The 24,320-nt window shown below is 37.7% G+C and overlaps 1 protein-coding gene across 3 annotated transcripts in view; it reads right to left on the bottom strand.

The window, feature by feature from the left end:
• Positions 1-24,320, bottom strand: part of LRP2 (LDL receptor related protein 2) — a 199,207-nt gene that overhangs the window by 110,422 nt on the left and 64,465 nt on the right. For all 3 annotated transcript variants that reach the window (XM_019458730.2, XM_019458737.2, XM_019458747.2), the window contains exons 8-16: positions 23,421-23,573; positions 21,801-21,920; positions 15,931-16,059; positions 14,089-14,258; positions 12,862-13,079; positions 11,578-11,784; positions 8,570-8,772; positions 6,750-6,890; positions 4,396-4,599 (exon numbers count right to left, since the gene is read on the bottom strand). In XM_019458730.2, coding sequence (XP_019314275.2) covers positions 4,396-4,599; positions 6,750-6,890; positions 8,570-8,772; positions 11,578-11,784; positions 12,862-13,079; positions 14,089-14,258; positions 15,931-16,059; positions 21,801-21,920; positions 23,421-23,573 — 1,545 coding nt within the window. The remainder of the gene's footprint in view (positions 1-4,395; positions 4,600-6,749; positions 6,891-8,569; positions 8,773-11,577; positions 11,785-12,861; positions 13,080-14,088; positions 14,259-15,930; positions 16,060-21,800; positions 21,921-23,420; positions 23,574-24,320) is intronic.

Below are 24,320 nucleotides of genomic sequence, written 5' to 3'. Positions count from 1 at the left end.
ATGTTCCAAGAAGTCCAACCATGAAATGAAAGAGAGAGAGAGCTGTAACTAGAGAGACACTTGGACTGAGATGTGGGTTGCACTTTTAGGATGGGAGAGATTTGATCATATCGGAGTCCCTTGAGAGCTTCATTCAGCTGATCTTGACTTTAACCTGATTTCTGACAACTCGTTCTCTACATACGTACTCAATGACACTTATTCGTGGAAAACAGCAGTGTAAAACCTCTCTCACCAAAGCATACTATAGAGTGTTTTAAAAGGTAACTTGCTCATTATGTAGACTGACAAAAAGGGTGATGAGAATTCCAGTTTGACAAAGCAGAAGGAAGCTGCTCTGTAGGAGACTGAGCCTACATGTGGCAAAAAACCTAACTCTGCTTTTTGGTGAAAGCTAACATTGACTGGAGTTCTCCAAGCTCAGTGGACCTAACTCTAGTCTTCAGATAGATGCAGTCTGGTTGAAAGTAGAAGACTGACCACACATCTTTTCTCCTCTTCCTTCCAAACTCTACTAACATGACAACAAAGGCACAGCAGATAAGAGATTTTGACACTTTGGAAGAGAAAGGGACTGCAGGTAATAACTCACTAAGGGCGGGGGGGGGGGGGGGGGGGGGAGGGGGGAGGAAGATGCAAACTAAGTCCAGCAGGGGGAAGACCCACACACACACACAGACACTTCAACATATTCGTGGTCAGAGATACCGGGCTCTGCAACACACAAGGGTGAAGAACTAAAGTGCTTAGTTACAAGTTGGTATTAGAAGCAGTGAGACCACCAGGTCCTTCCCGGATCGTGAGCAATTCTGCCACTTCTGTCCATCTACCTCTTCTAACAGACCAGCAATCTTGTTCTCTGGAGGAAATGATGCAGAGACGCTGTGGGCTCAAAGACACTACAATGCACAACGGCACTGCATCTGCTTGGTGGAACAAAACTGAATACAGGCAAATTGTGTGACTAGTGAACTGAAGGGTCGGTCCTTGGCCCCCTGTCCTCTGTACTTCTCCTATAACACAGACGGCAAGCTACCTTCACCACCTCTTAATCCCCATACCAAGGAGAATGGAGACATCTAATAAGGACAAAGGACTATCCCTAGAAAAAGATTTACTAATATTGATGTTTGGAAGCTCCCCAACAGAAAGTCTGCCTCAATATCTGAAGTTATCCAGCTGATGAGGCCCATACAGACAGAAAGACCTTCTGTTGTCTTTTTCTTTTTTCCTTTGTTCATTTGTTTCTTAATTTCCACCTATGAGCAAACCATACAGTATTTGCCTTTCTCTAACTGCCTTATTTCACTTAACATTATACTCTCTATACTCATATACTCTATACTCATTATACTCTCCTGTGTTGAAAATCACAAGATTTACTTTTTTACGACTGAATATCATTCCATTGTGTATATACCACATTTTCTTTATCCATTCATCTATTAATGGACATGTGGGCAGTTTCCATAATTTGGCTCTTGGAAATAAGGCTGCAACAATTAGGGGTGCAGATATCTTTTCAAATTAGTGTTTTCATTTTCTTTAGGTAAATACCAGTAGTGGAATTACTGGGTCATCTGTTAGTTCTCTCTTCAATTTCTTGAGGAATCAATTTACCTTCCCTGCAATGGTGCATCAGGATTCCCTTTACTCCACATCCTTGCCAATACTTGTTATTTCTTGTCTTTTTGATATTAGCCATTCTGACTGGTAGCAGGTGATGTCTCATCATACTTCTGATTTTCTTTTTTTTTTTTTTTTTTTTTTTTTTTTTTTTTTTTTTTTCAACGTTTATTTTATTTTTGGGACAGAGAGAGACAGAGCATGAACGGGGGAGGGACAGAGAGAGAGGGAGACACAGAATTGGAAACAGGCTCCAGGCTCTGAGCCATCAGCCCAGAGCCTGATGCGGGGCTCGAACTCACGGACCGTGAGATCGTGACCTGGCTGAAGTCGGACGCTTAACCGACTGCGCCACCCAGGCGCCCCAGATTTTCAATTCCCTAAAGATTAGTGATCTTAAGCATCTTTTCATGTGTCTGTGGACCATTTTGGACCATTTTGATGCCCTATTTAAGACACTGTCTATTTGGTTCTGCTGTCCATTTTTTAATTGGATTTGACTGTTGTTGTCGTCATCATTACTGAGTTAGACTGAGTTCTTTATGTATTTTGGATATTAACCCCCTTAACCAATATATAGTTTGAAAATATCTTCCTCCCTTTCTGTAGGTGGTCTTTTCATTTTGTTGTTTAGTTTGCTGTGCAGAAGCTTGAGTTTGATGTAGTCCCATTCATTCATTTTTGCTGTTGTGTTTGTGCACAAAAACTTATTGCCAAAACCAATACTAGTGAACTTCTTCCCTATGTTTTCTTCTGGGAGTTTTATGGTATCAGAAATAATTTTTTAAGTCTTTGATCTACTTTGGTTAATTTTTGTGACTTGTGTGAAGTAAGGATCCAATTCCACTGTATTACATGTGTTTCTCCAGTTTTCTCAACACCATTTGTTGAAGAGACTATCCTTTTCCCATTGATTATTCTTGAAACCTGTCTCAAATATTAGTTGGCTATATATGCTAGAGTTCAGTTCTGCGCTCTCTATTTTGTCCTAATTTTCCATTATTGTCTTTCGTGGTTCCCTACAAATTTTAGGATTGTTTCTTCTATTTCTATGAGGAATGCTTTTGGTCATTTGATAAGGATTGCACTGAATCTGTAGATGACTTTGGGTATTATGACCATTTTAATAATATCAATTCTTCCAGTCCATGAACTTGGGATGTTTTTCCATTTGTATGTGTCTTCTTCAATGTCTTCCATCTAAGTTTTGTAGTTTTCATTTTACAGATCTTCTACTTCATTGGTTACATTGATTCCTAAGTATTCTATTCTTTTTGATGCTATTGTGCATGGAATGTTTTGTTTTTATGTCTTTTTTGGATGCTTCATCATTAGTGTAAAGGAAAGCAACTGATTTCTGTATGTTGATTTTCTGCTCTGCCATTTTATTGAAATTATTAATTAAATTGCAACAGTTTTTGACTGATTCTTTGGGATTTTTTGTATATATAGGGTCAGCAGCAAATAACTGCCTTTTTGCTGCTTTCTTTCTAACTTGGATGGCTTTTACTTCTTTGTCTTACCTAATAGCTCTAGCGGGGACTTCCAGCACTATATTGACAGAGGGCATCCTTGCCTTGTTCTTAATCTTAGGGGGAATGCCTTCAATTTCTCTCCATTCAGTATAATGTTAGCTGTGTGTTTGTTGTACATGGCCTTTATTATAGTGAGATATGTTACTTCTATACCCACTCTGTTAAGAGTTTTTATCATTAAAGTATGTTTTCTTTTGTCAAATGCTTTTTCTGCATCTATTGAGATGATTGTGTGATTTTATCTTTCATTTTATTGATGTAGTGTATTACATTTATTGATTTGCATATATTGAATCATCCTTGCATCCCAGGGATAAATCCCACTTGGTCATAGTATATAACCCTTTTAATGCGTTCCTGAATTCTGTCTGCAATATTGTTTATTTTGTTGAGAAGCCTTGCATCAATATTTACCAGAAGTAATGGCCTAGAGCTTTCTTTTCTTATGGTATCCTTATCTGGTTGTGGTATTTGATAGAATTCTCCAGTGGGTTATAAAATCCAAATATAAGATGATGTCATCATCCAATAAAGTACACAACAGTAAAGTGTGCATGATTATAATGTATCTCTCTGTGATGATTATGAAGATATTAACAGAACCCAAATCAATTGAAAATTTATAGTAAATCGACACTCACATATAATTCATGTTTTTGTTTTTGGGGGTTGTTTTTTTTTTTTTACTATTATTTCAAGCCCAGCATCCTTCCCAGAGAGATCCTCTGGCTGCTTGAATATGAGGAATAGCTTCTAATCAATTAACCCATTACTGACTCTCCTCTTATGGAATGTCAGCTTCTTTTATATTAAAATTTCTCATCATTAAAAATATACCCTTAAGGGGTGCCTGGGTGGCTCGGTCGGTTGAGCGTCCGACTTCAGCTCAGGTCACGATCTCACGGTTCGTGAGTTCGAGCCCCGCGTCAGGCTCTGGGCTCATGGCTCAGAGCCTGGAGCCTGCTTCGTGTCTCCCTCTCTCTCTGCCCCTCCCCCATTCATGCTCTGTCTCTCTCTGTCTCAAAAATAAATAAACATTAAAAAATTAAAAAAAATATATATATACCCTTAAGAAAAAGTTTTTGTTTTAACTTAAGTCACAAGAAAAGTAATGGCTCTCTTTCCTTATTTAAAAATATTTAGCAAGCCAAGTAAGTTCTAGTTAGAAAATTATTATTATTGTTATTATTAAAAAACAGACAAAGCATGCAAAAAAATTTTAATGTATTCTCACCTGTGCCATTGATATTTTGTTTAAAAATCATGTCTTTTGATGTATCTGAAAAAAAGATAGTGTTCTCTTGGGCATCAAAATCAACCCCAACAAAGAAAGAAGGATTTCCTGTCACTGGAACTATGACATCTTCTTGGGTAGACAGGTTGAACGGGATGCCACGAACAGCCACCTCAGATGAAAAGATCAGGAACTGCTTAACAACTGTAGGAAGAAGAACACATCGCCATGAGCCACAGGCTGGTTCTTGAATTCCAGAGAAATTACTTATACATCCACAATGCACATTTTATAATTCAGAAATGTACTTCTGAAATAAACATAAAAAATAAATCTGTGGAAAACATAGTTGGAAACAATGGGAACAGAGGAAAAAAAGATAAGCAGCTATGACGGCAATATAACTATTACAATCTTTCTTCTTCTCGAGAAATTTATCCTTAAGATTTATATAAAACATGGTCCATAGGCTGAATTTCTAATGCAGTATTAACTGACCTGCATAGTAATTCCATCAAAATCCTTGATTTGGATTAACTTTTGAATAAAGATCTATACCAAGAATCCTACTGCAGTTTTTAAGGTATTAAGACCGGTGAAGGAAGAATTAACAGTAACCAGGTAAGTTATTTAGAAATAAACAAAGAAGGAAAAGATGGGAGGGGAGAGGAAAAATAGAGGAAATAGGGGAAAAGGAGTGATTTTAAAATCAAAGTAGGAGACAGTAATAGTATGTCAGGAAATCAAAAAGAGGTATACCCAAGAGGTATACCCAAAAAACTAAAATTGCAGGAGTTTAAGTGCAAAATCATTACACAATGTAGTGTCAATGTAACAGTCAGAAATACATGGCTTTTTAAATGTGGGTGATTTTTATCTGGGATTACCTACAAAGTAGGTCAAAGATTTTGTCTGGGATTACCTACAAAGTCAACAAATTTGGGGTGCCTGGGTGATTCAGTTGGTTAAGCAGCCAACTTTGGCTCAGGTTGTGATCTCGCAGTCTGTGAGTTCAAGCCCCACATTGGGCTCTGTACTGACATCTCAGAGCCTGGAGCCTGCTTTGGATTCTGTGTCTCCCTCTCTCACCACCCTCTTAAAATAATAAACATTTTTTTTTTTAAAGTTAACAAATTTGTCCCTGGTAGAATTAGAGAATTTACATTCCAAGCCCAAAGCAGCACCATCTGGGGAGCAAGAATTTGTCAAGGCATTAAAAAGGAGAGTTTTCAAGGTGAAGACAAGAGAAACAAAAATTGTAGGAGTGTGCATTTCATCGCTGAAGCTGAGGCAAGAGCTTAATCATGAGTAGATGTGTAGGCAACAAAAGAAGAAAAAGGGGCACCTGGGTGGTTCAGTCGGTTAAGCATCCGACTTCGGCTCAGGTCATGATCTCACAGTTTGTGGGTTCAAGCCCTGCTTCAGGCTCTGTGCTGACAGCTCAGAGCCTGCTTTGGATTCTGTGTCTCCCTCCCCCTTGCTGCCCCTCCCCCACTTCTGCTCTGTCTCTCTCTCTCTCTCTGTCTCTCTATCTCTCTCTCTCTCAAAAATAAATGTAAAAAAAAAAAATGTAAAAAAAAAAAAAGAAAGAAAAAGAAGAAAAGAACTGAATTGCATCCCAGAGCATAGACGCAGATATAAATAAAATCTGAACTGAAAAATGAAAAACTAGATGAGTAAATGAGCTGCCCCAACACTTAGTTTGCTGTGGAATGCAACAATAAAGGCAAGGCTTTATTCCCAATAAAGTTAAGGCTACCAGCTAAAGTGGAAAAGGTATACACAATAGAGAAAAGAACTCAAAATTGAATTGTATGGAATTTTAAGAGAATAGTTTAGGGGCACCTGGGTGGCTCAGTTGGTTGAGCGTCTGATTCTGGCTCAGGTCATGATCTCACGATCCGTGAGTTCGAGCCCCACATCAGGCTCTGTGCTGAGAGCTCAGAGCCTGGAGCCTGCTTCAGATTCTGTGCCTCCCTCTCTCTCTCTGCCCCTCCCCTGCTCACACTCTGTCTGTCTGTCTGTCTCTCTCTCAAAATAAATAAACATTAAAAAAAGAGAGAGAGAGAATAGTTTTAAAAGGAGACAAAGATTTCAGGAAGGAGACAAAGGGGAAAGGAAGTCCAAGGAAACCCTCAATGTGCAATTAAAGGAAAGACCCATGGGACAGAAATGTACATCTTCAAACACAGCTCTGTGTATGAAGGGAGTAGTGCCTACTGAGGAAGATGCTCTGTCAGCTACCAAAGGCTTATTCACCATTAAGAAGTATGACAGCTGGTCCAGTCCTGTCCAAAAGCAGCATATACCCTTATGTTGCCTGCCAAAAAGAGAGCCCAAAAGCGATTTCTTACCAACACAGTGGCGGTTATCCACATCCAGGCTGAAACCGAATGTGCACCTGCAGCGGTAACCCAAACCATCATTATCTGTTCTGTGGCTGAGGACACAGACCTGTTCACAGCCCCCATTGTTATCTCCACATGGGTTGTTAACTAGAGGAAAAAATATACAGGGTTAAATCTCAGTTAGAAATGTATGATTGCCCAAGACATGTGAAACCACTTTGAGCCCTGTAGGTGAAACAGAATAATGGGTTTGAAACTCAGAAACACCACTGCTGGTTGTTGCTGTGTACATCCACATTTACCTGCTCTGACTCTCCCACCTACTCTCAAACTGCAACACACAGGGTTCCCACAGCTGGATAACTTTGGGGATTCTTCTCCCCAAGACAATTATGTCAGACCCTGTCTGCTAGCCTCAGTGGTTAGAAAGTAACTGCCTCTCCCCAAAAAACTTTAGGGTTATTTTTACCATTCATAAGATATAATAAATAACTATTATTCACTGGATGCTCGCTTTGTAAGTAAGCCAATTTACAATCAATGACTCTAAGAGCTAAATATTATTATCTCAGTTTTATAACTGCCCAAGATTATTCAGCAACTGAACTGGAAGTCAAAACCAGATCTATTCCAAAACCTTACATGCCTGCAGTACAAACCAGTTTATACTTCCAAAACCCATTCTCAAAGGAATGACTGAAAAAGCTCACTGTACACAAAGCTTTTGTCATGGCCAAAAATGTCATGTCTGCTTTGAAAATTACCTTCTTAACCTTTGACTTACTCTTTAAAATTATCTCTTTACCTTCTCAGGTGGATTGATTTAGGGAAACTACAAAGAAAATTAATTTGGATGATAAAATTGGGTAATATTTTTGGTCAAGGACAAATAGGAATTTAGTAGCTGATAAACTGATTATTGCAAATAAATATTTCAAAAATGTTTTCAGGGGCAGCATGCATTTTCAGCCAACGTATGTTTTCCCAGGATGAATACACTGAAGGATATTCACCTGAATGTATCAGTTCTAGTGGCTGTTTTTTTTGTTTAAAAAAAATGAATAAACCTAATTATAGTCTTTCTCCACTGTAAAGTCAAACCCGCCACTTAACAAGGGAGTTTTAAAGTAAAATCTGCCTTTCCCTGAATTAATGTTCATTGATTGTAAACTTTCTATCAACACAGAAAAGAGCCATATACAGTCATAGTCGTGCCAATTTAAAACAAGACTTACTATAAAATAACAGAAGTCTATACAATGTCTGAATCAAAATAATTTCTTTTTTTTTGATAAGTGACCAGCCTATGACACCAAACACAGTCAGCCTATGACAGACCCAATGCAAACCAAAGAACAGGTGTCATACATATACAACAGAGAAGAAGAGAAATTGGTTCTGACGTCACCTCAACTTGGGCATGTTATTTTCTTCTTCTGGGCCTCGATTTCCTCAAATTTAATATTAAAGGATTGAATACAAGATTTCTCCTAGTAGAATGAGAATACATATTTTGGTTTGCTTTGTTTGCTGTCTGTCCCCAGCATTTAGACAGGACTTGGCACATTGCTGGTGCCAATTAATATCTGTAAAAGACATCTCTAAGTTCCCTGTAGATTTGGCATTTTAACTCTGAAATACGTCAATTTCTCCAGAAGGCCCAGGATCTACAGAGCCAATTTCAGAGAGTTTAACTCTCTAGATAACCCTCCACATATTTGAAAATGCCACCTAAATCTCATCACTAACTTCCATGGCTGTGAAAAAAAATCTTTCTACCAAGGCCAGTACTGAGCAGGATTTTCATTGTTGTGGGGCAAACATACCATAAGGCTGCCTGAGGGAATGATAAACAGTCACTCCAAAGGGCCTCAGGGAGGTCTGGAGGTACACTTGTGGACTGGTCTCCGTGAACTTGTTTGCCTTCATTACAGCCATCTTTGTCCAATCAGTAAAGTATACATAATCTTCAAACAAGCTTATTCCAAAGGGATGAGGAATGAGTGAGCCTCCGTAGACTACCGTCTTCCTGTTGCAAAAGATGTATATCACACAATTTTTTTTACCTTCTTTTTTTTTTTAATTTTTTTTTAAGTTTTATTTATTTTTGAGACAGGCAGAGACAGAGTACGAGCAGGGAGGGGCAGAAAAAGAGGGAGACACAGAATCCGAAGCAGGCTCCAGGCTCTGACCCGTCAGCACAGAGCCTGACTTTGGGCTCAAACTCACAAACCGTGAGATCATGACCTGAGCCGAAGTAGGACGCTTAACCGACTGAGCCACCCAGGTGCCCCATAACTTCATTTTGATTAAAGGTGGAATTAGTTCAAGTAAATGCATAAAAAGCTAAGTAATCTCTTGATCCAAATGTAGAATATATAGAAAAATATTTTTAAGTTGTAGGTATATCTCCACCTACATTTGATAGAAAGATTTTCATGTGTCTCTTGGGAAAGACCCTTGAAAATAAAATTCTATCCCCAGTCCTAGTTTATTCTAGACTTTTTGAAAAATTACTGTTTTCTCACATGCTTCTTTAAGGTTGTCTCACAAAAAAGGGGAAGGGGGTTAAGATGTGAGATACCATTTTGAAATCCATAGGTGAAAGAGTATAACAAGGGAATGGAAATGTAGTAGCAGATACCTTCAACTTACTTCACACTGCAGCATTAACCATTTCTTAGCAATTAGGGAGCTGGATAGTAAGTAGAACAATTCCAGAACAACCATACAGACCTATTCCTGATGTCATTCTGGAAAACCAAAAAATAGCACGACTACTGCCATGCCTCAGGATAAACCTGTTTGCTCACCACACTTGTAGTGGAGGCACTTAGTGGCCAGAGCTGCTTATGTAGAAGAAAATACAAGTAAAAGGTGCCAAGCAAGGACAATGTCTGCCATAAGTTCTTCTACATCAGTGATAATTCACTTAGGCCACATAAAGAAAGTGAAGTAGAAGCTGGTTCTGAGAAAAAAACTTATTTTTTGCCTCGTGACAAAATAGAAACACCTTCAAGAAAAATCTTAAGAGCCCTGAAAACAAAAATGCACTATAGAACTCTAAGAACTGAAGATGCTAAGGTTTCACACCAAAATGTAAAAAAAAAACAAAAGCAAAAAACAAAAACAAAGAAACCTAAGGGGGCAAGTAAGCACACACTTTAAAACACTCAATAATGACATGGCACATTAAGATTAGAGAATGGTTTTTCTTTTTCATTTAGCAAATTCCAGAACCCTGAATGCCACCTGCTGGCACAGCAATAGGCAGTGACTTTATGATTTCAGCTGTACTCATGAGCTTTAATATAGCTCTTTGATGTTGCTTCACAGCCAGCAAAGCACTCAAATATTTCTGAAACTACACTTATTTTTTTATGTTTTATGTTTTACTTGAACTTTAGCATAAAAATAGGCTATCTAATATAATGTCAAAACACCTGTGAAAGAGAAAAAAAATTTGGGCAATTTCTCAATTGTTTTTGTACAACTTATTGGATTGATTGATATTTTATGTTAAATTGATTCATATTCTCATTATGGGAACCAGTTTCAGTGATAAGAAGTCACAGTCTTAATATCCAATCACTTCATTTCATCAAGTAGAGATTGTTTTAAGAATCTGAAATCTAGTGGTAAACTGTGATACCCTTAAAATATAAAGAAGAAAAAATATAATATTCCTTCCATTAAGAAAACAATAAAATCAAGTCATTTGGAAAATTAAATTGGCCAGTTTATTTGCTGAATCCACAGAGTAGTTTTTGCTAGTCAAATTTAAAGGCTATGGTTTAACCAATTTTTGAAAATATGAAAAAGAGAGAAACTAAAACAGTTAACAATTGAACTAATACAGTTAACTGTAATCAGACTAAAAAGATGAAATAAAAAGTATGTCATATGTTGGAGAACAGAGGGTTACTACTGGAGAGGCTGTGTAAGGGGCATTAAGGAATCTATTCCTGAAATAATTGTTCCACTATATGCTAACTAATTTGGATGTAAATTAAAAAAATAAATAAAATCTAAATAATAAAATAAAATTTAAAAATGCAAAAAAAAAGTATGCTATAGTTTATGCTCAAATATTCTTAAGTATCTTTGAAGTACATCAGGTGAAAATCAAGTCAGAATTTCTCTTTGAAATTTGAAATACATAAGGGCAGAGTAAAATCCAATTAATTCCCACCAGATTATGCTAAATAAATAATAAAACGTACTTATTCACTGGGGGAAAGTTAGAAAGCTAAACGATAAAGTGTTCTTTGGAAACAAAACATAAGGGACCCAGAGAAATAAATGGACTCAGGAGTTAATGAAAATAATGTGTTCCATCTGGGAGTGGGGGAAAGGTTGGAGAGGAGAAATCAAAGAACAAATGCTCTTCGTAATAATGAGTATTAACATGGAACACAAGAAAAGTTAACAACAATCCAAAAACAAAACCTTGTCGCTTCATGCAAATGTCAACACAAAAGTTATTCAAGATATTGAACCCACAAAGTCCGTATTTTTTTGAGAGGGGGGAGCACAAGTGAGCAAGGGGCAGAGAGAGAGAGGGAGGGAGAGAAGCGGGGCTCACCCAAAGCAGAGCTCAAGCTCACCCCATGGGGGACTTGAACTCACCAACCATGAGATCATGACCTAAGCCAAAGTCAGATGCTTCACCAACTGAGCCACCCAGTAATTTAATTTTAATTAAAGTATTTTAATTCTGGTCCTGCTATGTACCCCTCTCCATAAATTTATATATATACTATTTATAAATATTTATATTTATATGTATATTATTTTTTCCCAAACTTATGAAGCTATAAAAAATACTTCTTACCTTTGAATTCCATCATAAGTTACAGTCTCAATGTAATCAAACCGGCAGTCCACCCAGTAAACACGCTTTGATACTATATCCAGGGTTATCCCAGCAGGCCATCCCAATTTTGTTTTTACCAAGTCTTTCCGGTTGGTGCCATCCATGAAAGCCCTTTCCACCTTAGGTTCCCCAGAAAGGCTCTCCCAATCTGAGAAAAATAAATAACTACAAAAGAAAAACAAAAGATGACAGTTATTTTACAAGTTTCTCTGGAAAATATTTTTTTAGGTTGCTTGGATCAATGGAAATTTTCTCCAGAATCATCGGAGTATAAAACAACAAAAGAAAAAAATCAGAGACTATGAAGGCCAATCAGGAGAGTCAACAACTCCAAATAGCAACCATTAAAATGCACTGATATGGCAGCCTAAAAATTCATGTCATGAAGTGCAAATGAATAATCATCATTCACCAACATTTCAGTAGCCCAAAGTTCAGACAAGCCTTCTAATTTTTTTTTTAATGTTTATTTTTGATAAAAAGGGAGAGACAGAGTGTGAGCAGGCTCCAGGATCCAAGCTCCAAGCTGTCAGCACACAGCCCAACGCAGGGCTCGAACTCACGAACTTCAAGATCATGACCTGAGCCGAAATCAGACTCTTAACCGACTGAGCCACTCAGACGCTTAACCAACTGAGCCACCCAGACACCCCCAAGTGTTCTAAGATCCAACTTTGAGAATTTGGGAGAAAGCTAAGTCTCCTATAACTGTTTTCAAATGTGGACACAAGGAAAATTTGAATTTACACCTGCAGACAAGTAAGCATTACCAATCTTGTTGGTGTGTCGCACATTAAACAACTTGTAATTAGGTATTACCATTGTCATCTCAATCCCAGTTTGTAACAATTGCCAAAAGAATAGCTCCGATCTTCTTTCCCCTCTTTAAAAAACTACAGCTAATTCATGTTAGAATGATCATCTTGATCACGGTGAATCAAAAGCAACATCTAGTTGTAACAACATTATTAGATTGAGTCAGAACAGAGTCTACTCTCTCAGCAGACAAATGTGGCGAACACTAAAAATAAAATTCATATCCCTAAAAAATCATATATTCTTAGTACACCAGTAGAGGTACTCCTTTAAAGCTTCTATGAGTGGAGACATAAAATAAGCATGGGTTTTGGAGCCTACAAGAAATCAGAATTAACCTTTAATTAATCCAATGGATGTTTTATGTGTAAGAGGAGAGATAAAGCTCCAAAAATACTAAAATCAGTATGTTTCCACATCTCTTACCCAACAGTTGGGTCCACGGCAATTCCTCTAGGATGCCCCAAGTTTTCGGTTATGAGGGTGAGCCGGTGGCTTCCGTCTATATTTACCATATCTATGCGGTTGACCTTGGTCTCTACTAAATAAAGTTTATTATTAATCCAGTCTACGGCCAGATTCTCTGGATCATCAAGAGAAACAACTTCTTGGATATTTAAGCCATTAATGTCAACTGAAAAAACCTAAAAGAAAGAAAAAACAAAATTACATGTCTTAAGCTGTGGGCACTGTTTTCCTATATTCATTCAGTATATTTATCATCTATGCTGTACCAATCAGTCAGCTGGACTTAAAAAAAAAAATTCACTGAGATTTGCTAAAATATTTCATATAATGGGTTCCTAAGGAGAAAAGTATATTTCAAAGTATATGTAAGGCAAATATAAAAATTTGGATTTTTTTAAAATCCTGCATTTCTAATTCTTGGTAACTATCAAAAGTTTCATTAAAGAATGTGGATTTTTTTGTGGAGGAGGTGGTGATGGTTTGTTTTGATTTTTAGCTGTAATCAAATCAGTATTATTAATAATCCAAATTCTCATTTTTTAGAATTTTTATGCAAAAGTCATCACATAATTGAATTAAAATTTTACTAATAGTACAGAAAATGTGACAGGAAGAAATAAAATTCCATAACTCTTTAGAAGCCTCTAAAGTTTGTTTTAAAAATCTCTATTGCAACACTCAATGTTGAAATTAAATCTGTCACACTTTCCAAATAAGACAGCATAATGAAATTTTGGCTGTTAAACAAAGTGTTGTCAATATTTGTTACCGAATCTTCCATTACAGTTCCATTTAGAAGATGCAGGTAAAATCTGATTTTTATCATCCAAAGCAACAGAGTAGTTTTTACATTTTAAATGATCAAGTTTCAAAAATTACTACCAAATATCTGTCCAGTTTTGAAAGAATGTCTACTATTTCTTTTAATTAGGCTTTTGGACTCCATTTCGAATAAAATTAAAAGTTGCTCAAGGCTAATCCATATAATAGACTGCTTTGTTTAATAGGTCACATGTAATAGTATAGCATGGAAAAGGTGCTGATTAACACAAAATATCTCAAGGGCCTTTTTTGTTAGAAAACAAAAGAACTTTCCCCTTCACTCCCCCAAAAATGAAAGCTATCAACACTTTGTGCTTGGGGTTCTATCAACTCCCAAGCTACACTCCTGAAATTTCTATTTACCTTATCTTGCACAGTGTCAGTCCAAAAGACTCTGTGTAGGTGATAGTGAAAATCCACACCCACAGCCACTCCATGATTTTGAGACTCTACCAGCATGGAAAAGGTCCTTCCATGAATATCACCAATTAGCAAATCCCGACCGTTGGAGAAAATAACGGAGGCCTGCTCAGCTAAATGTGAAGAAGGAAGGTATTATCACACCTTTAAGTGAACAAACATATGCATATCACTCTCTCAGAAGAACTTACAACTGATAGGCTTCCTGCCTTTTCAAATACTTCTTCTATGTTATCTTATTTCATTTTAAAATACACTTCTGAGGCAGGCATATGGGTGTCATTCTACCCAGTTTACAGATAAGCAAATGGAGGCAAAAGATGTTTGATGAAGTGTTCAAAATCAAAGTAAGTTAGGAACAGAGTCTACCAAGAATTCAAGTGTCCTGACTGCTAGTCCAATGTGCTTTCAAGGACACTGAGGGGAATACATCAGGTATTTTCAAGAATCCTCTGTGATATGGGCACCTTACCCCATGTGCAACTTCAGATTATGTAAAGCACAGAACATATCTTAAGGATTACTGGGAAATCACTGTTAAAAATATGGCAATGATGATCCAAATCTGCTTTACCTACAAACTCACAGGCTTGCAAAATGACATGAGTATCAAGATTTTCCTCACAGTCTTGTCTGCAATGGCTAAAGGATCAAAAATGCAAAGGATAAAAAATGATATAAAAGTCCATTAGTAGGGAAATAGCTAAATAAATAATATACATCAAAAAAATGGACTATTATGCTACCATAAAAAAAGTGAAGAAAAGTTCTCTGTGTTGATACATATCAGCAAAATGCACAACCGTGTGTATAGAAAAATAGAATTAAATACCTATACTTGTACATTCTTATTTATGTATTTAACAATCACTAGAATTGAAATAAACAATGATATCCATGGGATAAGGGAAGTGGAAACTGGGCAGAGAGAAACAGAGATGGAGAAAGACATTTTTATAGATTAGAGTTTTTGAACATATGAATTTATTATCCATTTAAAAATAACTACATTTAATTGTTAAAAAATCAACTGTACCAAAAAGCTATTACACAGCAAGTCAGATTTCGTACAGGAAAATAACTTGGAAATGGGCAATTGATCAATTATATGAACAGATAAATGTCAGGCCAAAGGCACTTCAAAATAATATGTGAAAAAAAACATTGGCGAAAAGAAACAAAGTCAAGATCTTCTATCCCAGAAATGCATGATTCAATGACAAAATGTCATGATAAATGGAGGAGGGGGAATACCTTTTCTTTTTTTTTTTTTAACAGATTTTCCCCATAAATTTTCTATACTACAGTACTCTTAGATTGATTCCAACCAAACATCCAGAATGAGGGCATTCCCCAAAATTCCAACCCAAGTTTCATAGGTCCATTTGGAACCACCCCTAAATGTTTCATAAACAATACCAAAATTATTTCTATAGATACTAGTCACCCACATTTGTGGTAGGTAAATTAAAATTTAAATGTACAAGTAACATACCACAATTAAATGTTGTGGATGACACAAAAGCTCAGACTCAAAGTGGACAAGCAACCAATTAAAAAACTATATGAATAATGGTCATAATTAATCCACAAATTGGTCCCTAAGAAACAAAGTATAAAATTTACGTGGACCCGTTCTTCTGGCAGCAGCGCCCACTCCTAATTTGTGATGAAAAAACCCTGCTATCCACATAAATGATGATATTTCTTTTGTCATCTGCTATGGAAGGAGGACATTTCCTGTTTCCGGTTCCAATATATGGCAAGCGTACTTAATTTACTCACAGGAAGTATTAGCTTTGCAATGTTGCTGATGCTCCAAGACATACCCTTCTGCGCAGTGGCACTGGTGATGGCCAATTCGGTCTTCACACATCTGGTCACAAATTCCCCATATCTGGCAATCATTAAAATCTGCCACATGGGAAATAAATATTTATAACCATGTTTACCAGCATTTTTTGAACACACTCTGACAGAAGTCTTGGACGGGCCATATAGGAATGTGGTGATGCCCATATCTAAATAAGTACCCTCTGGAGGTAGCCCAGATTCTAGGCATACAATAAAAAATAGGAATTCAGAACAGGCATCTTCATATTATGGAAAATCTAAGATGATTTAAACAGTTTTTTTTTTAATCTGCACAAAGGATAATTTTACAGAGGATGCACAGCACTGCTTAGATTCATAGCCTTATGGTATTGCATTTCATTTTTTAATGTTGATTTACAAAATACCTGAATTTCTTCCCTTCAAAACTGTGTTTTCCCATATAGCAGCCACTAGCCCACCGTGGCTTCCTAAATTTATATTTCGATTAATTAAAATGAAAATTGGGGCGCCTGGATGGCTCAACTGGTTAAGCATGTGACTTTTGATTTCGGCTCAGGTCGTGATCTCATGGCTTGCACCTTGCCAGCACAGAGCCTGCTTGGGATTCTCTCTCTGCCCCTCCCTCTCTGCTCTCTCTCTTTCTCTCTCAAAATGAATAAACATTTTAAAATCAAATAAAATGAAATAAAATTAATAATTCATGTTCTTAGTCTTACTTGCCACATTTCAAGTGATCAACAGCTACATATGATCAAGGGTTACCATATGTGAAAGTGTAGATATAGTACATTTCCACCATTGCAGAAAGTTCTATTGGACAGTGCTACATCAGAATAAAGTAAGACCTGCCCTATATCTATCCCATCAAGAAGTTACAAAACTGTAACTGCAATAAAGTATTTGGAAAGATTCATTTGCCCAGCTGCCTTTCCTCTGACATCAAAAATTAAAACAAAAATTAAATTTAAATCATTTTTAAGACATTTTTAAAATATCTTCTCTTCTACTTATTCATTAACTTCTTATTCATTCATTCATTTAATAAGTGTTCATTGGAAGTCCATTATATGACTGAGTAGGGTTTACTGTCACCATTGTCCTAGTTCTACTTTCTAAAACTGACATATAAACAATACAGTATGGGGGGGGGGGGGAGAAGCAGATGGAACAACATAAAATATATCGAGTCTTTCTCAAAGATTGTACACCTTAAGGGCTACAGAAATTGTAGCCTATCCTTAGTAGATTGTTGCCAAATATTTCATTTGACCCTCCAAGTTCACATCCACTCTTCAGTCTCCTTCACCCTGCTCTCTTCACCTGGGAGGAAGACCATCACATCCTATACCAACAGGTTCTCAGTAAATTATAATTTCTGAAAGCATTGTACCCTAGGGTCTAGAATTCTCCACATTTCTAGGACCCGATTACATTTGCAACAAATGTCACAGTTGTGAATTAGGTTCTACTATACTTGCTGCGTGGCCCTCTATCTCACAACTCCCCAACTACAAAGCTCAAGAAAGCGCTGGGATGAAGCTGAAGTTTCCAGTTTTCCCTCAAGATCAACTACAACAACATGGGCCTACATGGCCCTTTCCAAGAACTGTGACTAACCAAAGGAAAACATTAATCCAATTTGGACATGACAAGGTAAAAGGCATGTGTGTATAAATAAAAGGCCTTTCATGACTTATCTCTTGTGTGCCCTCACCTCGGCCCTGAGAAAGCACCACCTGAGGCTTCACCTCAGTAGAAATGAAAGTACAGGATATTCGCCCTCAAATTCCCAGAATGTCATGACCTCATTTTGAATGCAAGACCGATGAGAATATGTCTTAAGGGCCTGCAGTCACCCCGGGAACAGGAGTTCTGATGTCAAACAGAAGAAAACCAAAGGTGAAGAAGTCATAACTAAGAATTCTCGGGTGCAAATGCCCTTCCTATCACCTGGGCTACAAGTACTTTAAAGGTTGAATGAGTGTATAAAATCACTGTCACTTTTAATGAATGAATAAGATTACAGTCTGCATTACGGAGAAAAATGAAGGATAATTACTACACATCATCAGCCAAAGTGAAAACAAGAAAAATTAAAGTAGACTTGAGGCTTTTGATGAGAATAGAAAAGTAGTGCAAACTGTCTAAAACCCTAACACACTGCTTTATAATGCCACCTCCCACGCCATTACCTTTACCTATTTTTCTTTCCTTTTTATTCTTTGTCACCTCATACCAACAGATACTGCTTTGAAAATAATTCAAAAACCCCTTTTTAGCTTAGACCCCCTTGGACACCCTCTGATCCGTCAGGTTGTCTGAAATCCCACCATGCTGAATGACCTCCCTGCCCTAACTCCGTACCATGATGTCATTCCGTCAACAAACAGCATGTCCTGTCAATCAGAAACAATAACCCTGGTAAACTGCTTCAGCCTGCCTCGGAGGCTCCACAGCCAGGTCAAGACTACCAGGGGCAGATGAATGGTAGAAGTCCACAAGATTACTTGTCAGGATTATTCAATTTTATTCTTGATTACCACTGAGGCATTCACTGGGGAGCCATGTCTAAGATGATAGATGTTGCATAGGTTTCCAACACCTGAAGCCTCTGTAATGAGCCAGCCATGCAGGGTCACAGTCATACAGAGAGTGTTTATTGAGTTGAAATGCTTGAAAGAGCAAACCAAAAGAATTTTCCTAAAAGCCCTGCTGAAACAAGTGTAACTGGTTTCGTAATGTCACATATCAAAACTAATGTGTTCTCTTTACAAAGAGAGCAAAACACAGTCTGTGAAATAAATGTTAACCCAGCTTCAAAGAACACATCTTTGAAAAACAGAGATCACAGAAAAGGTCTCTACAGGTGGCACGGGACCTGACAATCACAAAGGCCCCCAACTGCAGACTTTTGAGTTTATCTCCAAATGAAGTCATCTGTACTAAAGTCCCAGGCACACACTGCAGGGATTAAAAAAAAGATGTTCATCATGTAAGTTAAAACTAGTGCCGTAGTATTAGATCAACGACTTCCAGTGTGCTAGGAACTGGGTGAGTTTTAGAAACCCTGAAATTATCTTATGCCACAGCAGAACATTGGCATTTTCTGTATTACATTCACTAATAGGTTAAATGTATTTTTAAAAACTCATTATGACAGTTTTCATTTATTTCAGACTTCAAAACAAAGTGGCCCAGACCTCTGACAAGTAGCCCTAGACACTTGAAAATAGAACCCAAAGCTCATCATAGACTTAGATACTGGGGGGAAAAGTGTTGGAAAATGTCTAAGAACAGGTTGTAGGGCATCACAAAACTAAGCCAAGGATTCTGAAAGAGCAATCACTTTTACTGAATAGACTTCACGGCCTATCAAGTTCCAAATGCAATGCAGCTCAGCAGCCGTCTCAGCCCCCTCTTCGGGGAGTGAGAGAAGAAAAAAGGGAGAAGCTGATGGAATACTGAGAATGTGGCTTCTGGTATTTCTATTGGAATTCCTTTTCTACTAAGAGAAAGGAGAAATGCCTAGAGAACTAAAAAGACTAGAAATCGAATTGGCAGGTGGGTGGCAATAAGTGGCGGGGTGGGGCGGGGGGTAGGGGGGGGTAGACCCTGACATTTGCCAAAGACAAAAGGAGCAGCCTCGCACCCACAGGTGAACAGCACTCTGAGGAAAAGGGGACGCTGCCTTCACAATGAAGCCAGGCAGCACAGGCAGGGGCTCAGAAAACCACCTAACAGTTGAGAACACTCAAGTGACCGGTATTTTTTAATTACTTGACTGCATCCCCAATCTGATGATGGTGGTGGTGATGATGATGATTGTAATAATAAAACACAAAAAGTGTCCTGATTTCATTTAATGCCTGTTACAGATCATCATCTTTCTTTATAGAATATTTTCAAATGATTAGAAATTTAGGGGCTTCCTTAAATAATTTTGAGTTGTCTCTGAGTCTTCAGAATCTCTTGGAGTGATTTGTGTAAAGCACATGTCTTATCTTATATGCATGTCTTGTCTTGTGACATGTCTTATATTCAACAAGTAACTATACTGTTACTTCAGGGGAACAGTCAGATCATGGGCAAACTTTGGGGCATGGTCCCAACATTAGAAACCTAAAACTGCCTCCTTTGAACACCACAAGGACCACCTTAATTGGATTGCTTAGCGGATATAAAAATCTTATTTTTCTTTGGCATATGACACATAAGTGAGTCCCATTATGGTTCTCAATAACACTGAGGAATAGACTTTCTCAAAAGTTTCAAGTTAAAATTGTAAACCAGAGTTAATTTGTGGCATTAAATTTTTTTCTGGCTGTGAACAGTTATTAAGATCAACCATATTTGATATAGTATAACCAAATTGGAAGCCATGAGCTGAGACTAAAGACTGAATAACTTCATTACTTTTACCCAAATTCAGTATTTTTGGCCAAATTATATTAATATTTTGGAAATTACTTCAGGAGAAGCACTTTTGTAAAAGTATGTCTTACATATGCCATGTCTTTTTATTCAGAAAACCCTGAAGAACCCCTTATTTGGAAGGAATATCAAAAGAACACAAATATCCTAGGAAAAATCTGAATTATCTATCTTTTGGAGATCCATAGATGACTACCAAACTTAATTTTAAAGAATCATTACAGTTACCTTCCAGATGCCCTTTTGCCAACAACAGTAAAAACAAAGTTAAAAAAAAAAAACCTGGGGGCGTCTGGGTGGTTCAGTCAGTTAAGCATCTGACTTTGGCTCAGGTCATGATCTCACTGTTCATGGGGTCAAGCCCCACATCGAGCTCTGTACTAAAAGCTCAGAGCCTGGAGCCTGCTTCAGATTCTGCATCTCCCTCTCTCCCTGTCCCTCCCCTGCTTGCACCTGTCTCTCTCTCTCTCTCAAAAATAAACAATAAACATTAAAAATAAATAAATAGAAACCCCTATGGACACTTTCTGCTAATACGTTTGTTGTTTGTGTATCAAAAATCAGAAAGGAAAGAAATCAGAGCATTAAAAATCACTGTTTAAATCCTACAAAAACTAAATTGATGTTACTTGGCCATAGTAATTTTCCTATCATCAGACCCCATCCTAATCTCAGAAGGATGCAAAGCTGGCTCACATCACACTCAAAAATTTCCTAGTGGGAAAAATCATTGTTACAATTCAGATAAGAGAGATGTGAGAAGTATCTGGTACACCAGCATCTACTTCAATGCCAGCCAAATGAAGCAAAATGACAGTGTCTACTCTTGAACCAAGTTTCAAGAATCTTCAAACACAGGTGAAATCAATAGGATTAACAAGAAGCATGGCATGGGTACTGACTGGCCACCGTGGCCAGTGGAGCAGAGAGCTGATGATCTGTGTTACGTGACCACTCTTTAGTTGCTGGGTCCTGAAGAGGTATGAGCATCCTGGAGAAGAGGCCAGGGGTGAGAAGAAGCCATGTGGTAATACATCCACATGCATGTAATACCATATTAAACAACCAGTGTGGCCACACCAACCCTGCTTCCAAATACTAAAAAACACGAAAAGATTTCTTCCTTCATTATGTTGTGGACAAGTATCCATGTAGCTAGTCAACCCACTCAAAAGAACCACTCTTTTGCCTTGTGCATTTCACAAGTTTCTCAGACTTAAAACTTCCTATTGTCCAGGTTTTCTATGGGGACTGTGTTGGTCTTTGTTATAAAGATAGTCACTCCTATCCACAAGCATAAACACCTTGATGTCAGAGATCACATAACACATCAGTGTCACAGCGTTGCACTTGTGATGAAACACAAGGCACTCCCACCTGTCACTTACCAACACAGGTGCGGGTGTTATTTTGGTCAAGGATAAAACCTAGGGGACAATGACATATCCCTCCATTTGGTGACGGGTGGCATTGGTACTCACAGCTCAATATAGAACACAAATTCACATCTAAACAGAGAAAAACACTTTGTTAAATAAATAGTGAACTCTGGACAAGACTGATTTACCTATAAAGTAAAAGCTTCCTTTATCAAACCTAAAAGTTAATTAAGCATGTAGTAGAGACACAGAAATTATTACCATTCAAGCCTTCCTGCAATTTTATGCAATAAAAGCTCAATCCTATTTTTAAAAAAATAAATCCTTTTAAAGTTATAACTACATGCAAGTCAAGTCATCTTAAAGGCGGTTTATGGAAAAATCAACTCATAAGCCTATCTTTTTGTTTACATAGTAGAAAAAAGTCAAGAATTCCTAAGTGACTGGATTGGCAACATGAAACATGTTAACCATGGCTACTTCTAAACAACTACTAGATAATTTATAGACTACAGGTCATAAATTGTATTCCCATATAGGACACTCAATTGTCCATACAGTTGATGGATTGACGGTGGGGGGATATTCTACAACCATTTAGAAAAAAAAGAAAAACTGGGGTGCCTGGGTGGCTCGATCAGTTAAGAGTCTGACTTAGGTTAAGCATTTTGGCTAAGGTCATGATCTCATGGTTCATGGTTCAGAGCCCCGCATCAGGCTCTGAGCTGTCAGCCTGCTTCGAATTTTGTGTGTATCTCTCTCCCTCTCTCTCTTTCTCTCTGTCTCTCCCTCCTCCACTCACTCAGTAAATAGATAGATAGATAGATAGATAGATAGATAGATAGATAGATAGAAAAAAAGAAAAACTAAAGTTAGGTATATATCCCAGAAACCAGAAGGTTCTTTTTTTTTTTTTCCAATATAGCCAGATAAGACTTCTCCATAAGTATAAGCCAGAGAATAAAATCTCCAGAACACCTTTAGAATCATCAAAATTGCCATTAAAACCATTCTGCTTGGGTGAAAGAAGAAACACCACAAATATTTTGAAGCTCCTCCCATTAAGAGATGGAGTTTGTTTCATCAATCCATTGAATCTAAGCTTGGCCAGATGACCTGCTTTGGCCAATAACAAATTTAGCAAACATGACCTAAGAAGAGGTTCAAAAGAGCTCATTCGCTAGGGTTTGCCTTTTCTATCACCATGTGGAAAAAGACTAGACTGGGTTTTCATTTTAACATCTTTGATGTGTCAATGAGCCGGTCTAGGCCACAAAACTTCCTAGCCAACCCAAAGGACCACGAGAAATAAATATTACTTGGTTTAATCCAGTAAGTTTTAGGATAGTTATGCAAACACCAATACTCTCTGTATTTGGCAATCTATTATAGAAAAACAGAAACCTCTTTATCTGAGGGGTGCCTGGGTGGCTCAGTGGGTTAAGCTTCCTACTTTGGCTCAGGTCATGATCTCGTGGTTCGTGAGTTCAAGCCCCACATCGGACTCTCTGCTGTCAGCACAGAGCCTACTTTGGATCCTCTGTCATCCTCTCCCTCCCCGACTCATGTGTGCTCTCTCTCAAAAACAGTCTTTATCTGAAAACTACCCAGATAAATTTCCATACTCACCACAAAATCGTCCTTTGGTAATATTGGTTTCATCTTCTCCTCCTGGACAATCTAAAGTCCCATCACAAACCTTTAAAACTGGGATGCATTTTCCAGACTCTGGACAAGCCCATTCGCCTGGGTAACATTCACGAATATGATGAGTACTGCTTTCTGCAGGGGGTGGAATAAAAGAGACACAGGCCACATGGGAGAGGGAGCCAACTCTTTTTAATCAATATAGAGAATATAGACCAGGTGGACAAGAGAAGTCCACAAGTATTCTTAGTAAACTAGTATTTCTAACTGTACTACTGGGCTTTTACTGAGATGAGAAGTGGCAAATGGAATTATTCAAGTTCTGTCTAAGATAGGCAGACAGATTATAAGAGTAAGAAGACACATGGACCTGAATTATCAAACAAACTAGATTAATAACCCCTAGAAGAAAATGCAGTTAATTTAAATCCTGAATTATAGAACTAGGGTTATCAAGGTAATAGCAAGTTTCCTGGGTTTTTATTTTGTTTTTGTCTGTCCTTTTTTTGGTTGTTCTTTTTCTTTAGTGAAATGTCATCAATGTAAGAAAAACTACAACTAAACTGCAGGAAGACTGCTGCCTGGAACACTGAAACCAATGGATCTTCCCCAAGCATCACTCTTACTATATCAGGGGCTGGAACAGTACAGGACTTGCTTTATGCTGTGGGCATTAGTAACTTCTGAACTGTTGGAGGTACTGCTGGTGAAGGCGGTGAATATCATTGTCAATTTCCTTCTCAAAGAATCTTGAAACAATTCCCTGGGTAGCAGAGTCTCCTGCAACTACCAATCCCTAACTCTTTCTCTCACACGTTGCCTATCTTCTACCACTGGATGTCAGTGGCTTGTGTGGTTGAAAATCCGAATTTGAAAACAGAA

Source organism: Panthera pardus, unplaced genomic scaffold (assembly GCF_024362965.1).
Source record: "Panthera pardus isolate Hobbes unplaced genomic scaffold, ASM2436296v1 HiC_scaffold_10, whole genome shotgun sequence".
NCBI classification, from domain to species: domain Eukaryota; kingdom Metazoa; phylum Chordata; class Mammalia; order Carnivora; family Felidae; genus Panthera; species Panthera pardus.
This window is presented reverse-complemented; position numbering and strand designations above follow the sequence as displayed.